The 7900-nt window shown below is 39.7% G+C and overlaps 1 protein-coding gene across 1 annotated transcript in view; it reads right to left on the bottom strand.

Moving 5' to 3' along the window:
- Arcn1 (archain 1) overlaps window positions 1-7900 on the bottom strand; it is a 26514-nt gene that overhangs the window by 13934 nt on the left and 4680 nt on the right. The window contains exons 2-5 of the mRNA XM_050156337.1: window positions 3553-3816; window positions 1991-2170; window positions 1656-1861; window positions 925-1089 (exon numbers count right to left, since the gene is read on the bottom strand). Coding sequence (XP_050012294.1) covers window positions 925-1089; window positions 1656-1861; window positions 1991-2170; window positions 3553-3816 — 815 coding nt within the window. The remainder of the gene's footprint in view (window positions 1-924; window positions 1090-1655; window positions 1862-1990; window positions 2171-3552; window positions 3817-7900) is intronic.

A 7900-nucleotide genomic window follows, 5' to 3' on the forward strand; every position in this document is an offset into this window, starting at 1 on the left:
GTGGCAGGGAGGGGAGCAGAGAAAAATAAAGAGCTCAATAAATATCAGTAAAAAAAAGTCACCAACCATTGTTTCAGCACTAAGAGACAAATCCAATTATACTGCATTCAAATACTTAAAGTACAGCACATTCACATTAATTTCTTTAAAAGACTTAAAGACGTACTCTCCTTTATAGTTTTAATTAGAAAAAAATATAGGGTTAATGTAGCTCTCTCTGTAATTCAAGTTCTTTTTTTCTTTTTGACCTAGGATCTCTTGTAGCTGAGGCTGGCCTTGAACTCCAGGTCTTCCAACCTCCACCTCCCCAACAGTGGGATTACAGGCCTGTACCGTCATGCCATGCTCAAGACAAGTTACAGAGTAGGCATAAAGTTACCTTTCCTAAATTATCCAATCCAAGTTCTAAACTTCATAGGAAACAAATAGCTGAGAGTTTTCATGTTTAAAGTGGGGGAAAAATAAACCTTTTAAGTTAATACCTGGAACATATACTCTATCTAAATAAAATTTTAAATTGAGGGGCGGAGAGATGGCTCAACGGTTAAGAGCACTAGCTGCTCTTCCAGAGGACCTGGGTTCAATTCCCAGCCCCACATGGCTGCTCACAACTGTCTGTAACTTTATTTCTTTTGGGTCTGACACCTTCACACCAATGAAGTTAAAATAAATTATTTTAAAAAAAAAGTTCTAATTTTTTTTTAAATCAATAAAAGTTAAAAGGCACAAAAATATGCAACTAGCACATATGTAGCCCAGTGGCAAAACAAATACGCGCGCACACACACACACACACACACACACACACACGCCTGCCTCTGACTCCTGGGTGCTGGGATTAAAGGCATGCACCACCACCACCACCTGGCTAAAAAGACAATTTTTAAAAATTATATTGTTTATTCTTGAAGAAGTCATTATTACCTTTCCATATTAATGGGCAGAGCATGCACTTTGGTTGCTTCCGAGGTACGATTCCCCATATTAGAAGACATAATAGTTTCACCTTCAGACTTCAATTTGTCCACAAAGTTATCTACTTCCTTTCCTTTGGCTCCAAGTTTCAAAGCCTTGCTAGGACCTGAAGGTCTAAGAGGAAGAATACAAAACAAGTAAATAGATGATAAAAATACAAAAAGCCCCAAACATTAGTTAATGGCCTTCTACCAATAAGATTCCTCTGAAGGAATATGAAGATCACAAAGAGAAAGCCTGCTTCCTAGTGTTGGTGAACAACTAGACCACCGATGGTATAATATGAACCTGCACAAATGGACAACCATTATTAATATGTAAAGCATTAAGTACCTAAATACCAAAGGTATAATTTTATAATCATGAGTGATCTGGTGAAAACTTAACATCTTCCAATCAGATAAATGTGACTATGCATAAAAGTCTTTGCATGTAATTTCAGAACTCTCTTTTAAACAAAAGGAAAAATAACACAGAAGTCTGCTTTATAACTATTGTTTATGTATCTAAATTTAGTATCAAAGCTTACTTCATTAAGTCTCTTATTATTTACAGTCAGCTTAGGAACCAAGTATTAGTCCCATGAAACACACACACACACACACACACACACACACACACACACACACACACAGCCTTCCTCTGTATCCTAGGGTTGTTGGTAATATGCTAGACTATACCTGGCTGGTGCAGGTGCCACTTTTGGTTTATCAGTTTCAATGATAGTTTCTGTGATCATGGCTGCTGTGCTGCCTCCAGACACCGCAGAACTACCAAATCCACCAAATCCTGGTGCTTTCTTGCCCTGTCTTTCTGCATCTCTTCGGGCCTGTTGTAATTCCTTTGCTTTACGCCGCATCTCAGCCTTAGCTTCACGTTCCTGAGTCTATGGAAAGAGACATACTTGTATGTAGTTTTCAGTACATTTACATTAGCAAGTAAAACCAGGAAGATCAGATTAGTGAAGGCTAAGAAAAAGACACTCAAACTGGCAGTCTCAGAAGGCCTCACTTACCTCTCTGACTGCTCTGAACACTTTCTCCTCATGAGAATCCATTTCTGTGAAGGTTCTGATCTGGGCCAAATTAACATTCTCCCGGTATCCCAGAGCAACAATTTCATCAAAAGCAAAAATCAAATCAAAACAGTGCTCAGATATTTCATTTTCTTCTAAGGCGCGACAATATTCAGGAATCTAATTATGGACAGTAACAGAAAACAAAGATTACGAGTTTCATAGCAGTTATGTTTCTAAGTTTCAAAATTTCAAAAACAATCTTAGCACTTGGGAGGTGGAAGGAGGATCCTGAGTTCAAGGTTATCTTCAGTAATGTAGCAAGTTAAGGCCAGCCTAGACTACATGAAAACTGTCTCAAAAATCAATCCATCAATACAATAAAATAAAAAACAAAACAAAACAAACAAAAAACCCAACTAACAAAATAAAACAATGAGATTCAAGAGATGGCTCAACAGTTAAGAGCTGGCTTCGAACTCATAGAGATCTACCTGCCTCTTGAGTGCCATCAACACTGCCTGGGTGTATCAGTAGTCTTTTTTTTTTTCTTTTGGTTTCTAAGTAGCTTTGGAGCCAGTCCTGGAACTCACTCTGTAGACCAGGCTGGCCTTGGAACTCACAGAGATCGCCTGCCTCTGCCCAAGACTGGCGCCACCACACCTGGCTGTATCAATACTCTTAATCTAAAAACATTTCCAAATCTGAGCATAGTGGAGCATGCCTTTAATCCCTGCACACAGGAGGCAGGCAGATCTCTATAACCTGGTCTACCACAGAGAGTTTCAGGCCAGCCAGAGCTACATAGTGGACCCTACACACCTACAAACAGACATACACACTCACACAGACAGACACATGGGTGGAGGTTCAAGCAAGTTTCAGAAACATGGACATATTAACTTAGTTAAGAACTGGAATATGAGGGGCTGGAGAGATGGCCCAGCAATTAAAAGCACTGGCTGCTCTTCCAGAGGACCACAGTTCAATTCCCAGCACCCACATGGCAACTCCACTGTCTGTGGCTCCAGTTCCAGGGGATCTGATACCTTCACACCAATGCAAATAAAAGAAATTAAAAGAATGATTTTGCATTCTCTATTAGATAGCCTAGGAAGGCACCCAACAAGTGGCTACTGAATGAATAAAGAGCTATATAGGAATGGGGTGTAGCTCAATGACAAGAGTGCTTGCCTAGAATGCATAAGGCTTTAGCACTGCAAAATAAATAAATAAAGCTTTTGCTTGTTTGTTTGTTTTTCAAGATAGGATTTCTTTATAGCTTTGGAGCCAGTCCTGGAAACTTGCTCTATAGACCAGGCTGGCATCGAACTCACAGAGATCTGCCTGTCTGTGCCTCCCAAGTGCTGGGATTAAAGACGTGTGCCACCACTGTACAGCCAATTTTTTTTTTTTAAGGAATTGCATTGGTAAGTTGTTGATAGGTGGTTAGGGGTACAGAGTTCACAAAATGTTAACATCAGCTATTTTAAAGTCAAAACTCCTTTCAACAAAAAAAGTAAAACACCACAAAGTAGAATCCAGTATTATAGGCCTCTTACCACTCTTGAGAAGAGCCTTAAAGTCTCCAAATCTTCTAAAATATTGCTGTTTTTGGTAGTGATCAATACCATGTACAGTTTCTCCATAGGTTGGTAGACATATCTTACACTCTCTGTTTCAACAAAAGTGTGTTGTTTTCCAGTGTTCATGAGTTTTGGAAAAGCTGCTAATAAACCTTCAATCCGAGTGCGGGTCATCTCCACAAACTGTCGAGAAACAATAGCCTTTCCAGCTTTCGTGCAGACTGCTGCTGCCAACAGCACCTGCCAAGAACACACACAGAAATAAGCACTCTTCACGTATTTTCACATTTCTTTTCTCAGCACCTTGGGGGAGCTTCCATACAATAGCACATTCAGGGACATGACTACTGACAGTTGTCTTCAAACTGTACTCCGCTGTTTCTTCATTACAGCATGAGATTTATAAGGCAAAGTTAAGGTAGAAGAAAATGAAGCAACTGTTCCATAATATACCTAAATTTTAAAGACAAAATAGTTAAAAAATAACTTTTGGGGCTGGAGAGATGGCTCAGGTTAAGCCATAAACAAATAAATATAAATTAAAAAAAGCAAAAAAGACCCAACAACCTTCTGATATCATCCATTTAACAAAACAAATGCAAAAGGAAATCAAATGCCAATGAGGAGAGTAGAAAAGATACACTGTGTTCTAATGGCCTCTTTGGTACAGGAATCCAGGAGTTCATACAAGCGACAACAAAAGATTGACACATCTGCAAAGACTCGCTGTTAGAATATAATCTCTTAAACAACAAACCCTGGTTTAATGCCCATTACAGATGAACAATTTGAAAAACAAACGTCAGTTTAAATAAATATTCTTTTTTTTAAAGATATATTTATTTATTATGTATACAACTTTCTGCCTCCATGTATACCCACACACCAGAGGAGGGCACCAGATCTCATTACAGATGGTTTGGAGCCACCATGTGGTTGCTGGGAGTTGAACTCAGGACCTCTGGAAGAGCAGACAGTGCTCTTAACCACTGAGCCCCTTAAATAAATATTCTTACAGTGGCAATGCTCATGGCTTTCAGAACTGGGCCTTCTAGCACAATAGGCAAGCATGATATTATCCACAGCATTTTGTCTATTTTAAAGTTTTGTTTTATTTTATTACAGGGTCTTTCTAAATTTCCTGGCTGCCTTCAAACTTACGCTCTTTTTGCCTCAGTCTCCAAAACAGCTGGGATCATGGATGTGCATCCATCCATTCAGTTTCAATGTATTAATAATTGCTATGTACTCAGTATATAAGGCCACAGTATCCAGAGAGGATACGTGACCCCAGCAAGTGGGAGGTAGAGGCAGGAGAATTAGAAGCTCAAGGTCATGAGGAGGAGGAGGAGACAGAGAAAGGGAGACAGGGAGGAAGAGATAAAAGTCAGCTAGTTAAGGCATCTGGTATCGTGCTTGTTTTTAAGCTGCAGAATAAAATAATTCATACTGACCCAGGTATGATTGTGCACACTTTTAGTTCCAGCACTTAGGAGACAGAGGCAAGTAGATAGATCTCTCTGAGATCAAGACCAATCTAGTCTATATATCAGGACAGCCAGGGATACATAGAGATCCTGTTTCAAACAAAACAAAATAACCCCCTCTAAATCCAAAAGACAATCTGTTGTGATATTTTCTTCTCATTCTAACAATAAAGTTTGCTTAGAGTTAGAGGGCGGAGCTAGCCACTAGCTGACCAAGATTAACCATAGAGGTTTTGGAGGACTGAGGACAGATAGGAGACACGAAGTAGCAATGAAGGAACAGAATAGGTCATTGGTGGCTTCTCTGCCGCTTCTCTGATCATTCAGGTTCTTAACCTGAATATCTGGCTCCCAATTTTTATTTATAAGTAATAATTAGATAAACGTATCAATAACTCATATTGTAAAGTATTTCATCTATATCCAGCACAAATAAGATCCCCCAGCAAACAGATCTGTATTTTTACTGATTTACTCTAAGTGAACACTGCATTTTTCTCATGTGCAATCTCAAGAGCTGATACTATCATCTGCTCCACTTCCCAAATAAGAACCAACGTTTAGAAAAAGCTAGATTTAAGAGATTAACACATTAATTCTCCTGCATCTCTGATTCTATCAACTCTATACTGAATTTACCTTATCTTGGCTTGGTGGTATCCTGGGCCGTGTACATGCTAAGTAAGTGTTTTACCACTAATCTCCAGCCTTTTGTTTTGTTGTTCTGCTTTGCTTTGTTTGAAAGAAGATCTCCTTGTAAAGCTGAGACTGGCCTGTAACTTTCCATCCTCCTGCCTCTGTTCCCTGAATGCTGAGATAACCTGTACATGCCACAATGTCAAAGCTACATGATTTATTGAATACCTGTTATCACATTAGATATCTCAGAGGTTAAGAGCGGTAACTATTATTTCAGAGGACCCATGTTCAATTCCCAGCTCTCTGTAACTCCATTTCTAAAGTATCTGATAACTCTCTTCTGGCCTTCACAGGGACCAGCCATGCACATGGTGCAGACATACAAGCAGTCAAAACACCCATACACATAAAATAATATAAAAGGAAGGCCCTGTCCCAAAACAAACAACAAAAAACAGTAGGGAGCACATCTTTAATCCTAGCAGTAGGGAGGCAGAGGTAGGTGGATCTCTGTGAGTTTGAGGCTATCCTGGTCAACAGATCAAGTTCCAGGGCTACACAGAGAAACCCTATCTCAAAAGCAAACAAATAATCAGTAGGGTAAAAATAATATCTCAAGCAGAAAAACCTTGAGATTATTTGAGTCATTTCATTAACCAGATATAAGCAAATAAGATTCCTGAAGAAGGATCAAAGTCCCCTATACTAAATGTAGATAAACCTCAAAACATCTAGAACACAAAACACAGGGTCCATGCAGGTGACATGGTCTCCAATCACTAATATAGCTAGAAAGGTCATCTCTGAACAAGATAAATTTATTCTCTGCAAGATTAACACATCTTCTTAAATTCCTCAACATAGTAGCGCTTCTCTTCACATACATATTTACTGAAGTTTAGCAACTACTGAAATAGAACATCTATTAAAAGGTAAATTCTCCTACCACGATTTTCATTAGGGTCTCACTATGGCTGGCCAGAAACTCACTATGTAGATCAGAGGAACGCATAGAGACCTGCCAACTGGAATTAAAGGCATGCTACCATGCCTTTCAGCAGTTAGGGGCACTTACTGCTCTTGCAGAGAACCTGGGTTCTATTCCTAGCACTCACACAGCAATGCACAACCATCTCTAACTCCAGTTTCAGGGGACCAGATATCCTTTTCTGCCATCCTCCAGACACCAGGCATGAATGTGAGACAAACAAAACACCTTGGTGGTGGTGGTGAATGCCTTTAATCCCAGTACTCTGGGAGGCAGAGACAAGTGGATTTCTATAAGTTCAGGCCAGCCTGGTCTACAAAGCAAGTTCCAGAACTGGCTCCATAGCTACTGGGAGGCCCTGGCCCAACCCCCTGCCAAAAAAAAAAAGGTATTTAAAAAAAATGAATAATTATGATTCTCAAAAGCTTTTTGAGTTGAGTGGTGGTGGCGCAGCCCTTTAATTCCAACCCTCAGGAGGCAGAGGCAGGGGGATCTCTGTGATTTTGAGGACAGCCAAGGCTACCAAAGAAACTGCCTCAACAAAATAAAACAAAAACAAAAGCCAAGAGTTCAAGACCAGCCTTATCTACTTTAGAGTTTGAGGTCAGCCTGACCTACATGAGAAGTTGTCTCAATCAAAAGAAAGAGCAAGATCCTCTGCTCTCACATTTACACACCCATCCCAAAAAGAAAATAACTGTTTGGCAAACTAAACCATTTATTTTAAGGGTTTCATTGTGTAGCACTAGCTGGCCTGGAATTCACCATTTAGGTCTGCCTCTGCAAAGTTAGAATTAAAGGTGTGCATCACCATACACGGCTCAAACAACTTAAATGTTTACATAGCTTCAATATACTGTTTGTATAAGTTTAATATATGGGTCAGGGTGCTAGAGAGGTGGCTCAGTGATTAAAAGTACCAACTGCTCTCTCAGAGGACTTGAGTTTAGTTCCCGAGTACCTGCATTAGGAAGCTCAAAACCACCTTAAGTTCCAGGGGATCCAATGCCCTGGATTCTAGCCTCTAAAGATGGCACTTGTACACATATGGTATATATATACACACATTTAATGTATTTTTTTAATATTTATTTATTATGTATACAATATTCTGTCTGTGTGTATGCCTGCAGACCAGAAGAGGGCACCAGACTCCATTACAGATGGTTATGAGCCACCATGTGGTTGCTGGGAATTGAACTCAGGACCT

This window comes from Alexandromys fortis, unplaced genomic scaffold, assembly GCF_014885135.2.
Source record: "Alexandromys fortis isolate MF-2015 unplaced genomic scaffold, M_Fortis_MF-2015_v1.1 scaffold_89, whole genome shotgun sequence".
NCBI classification, from domain to species: domain Eukaryota; kingdom Metazoa; phylum Chordata; class Mammalia; order Rodentia; family Cricetidae; genus Alexandromys; species Alexandromys fortis.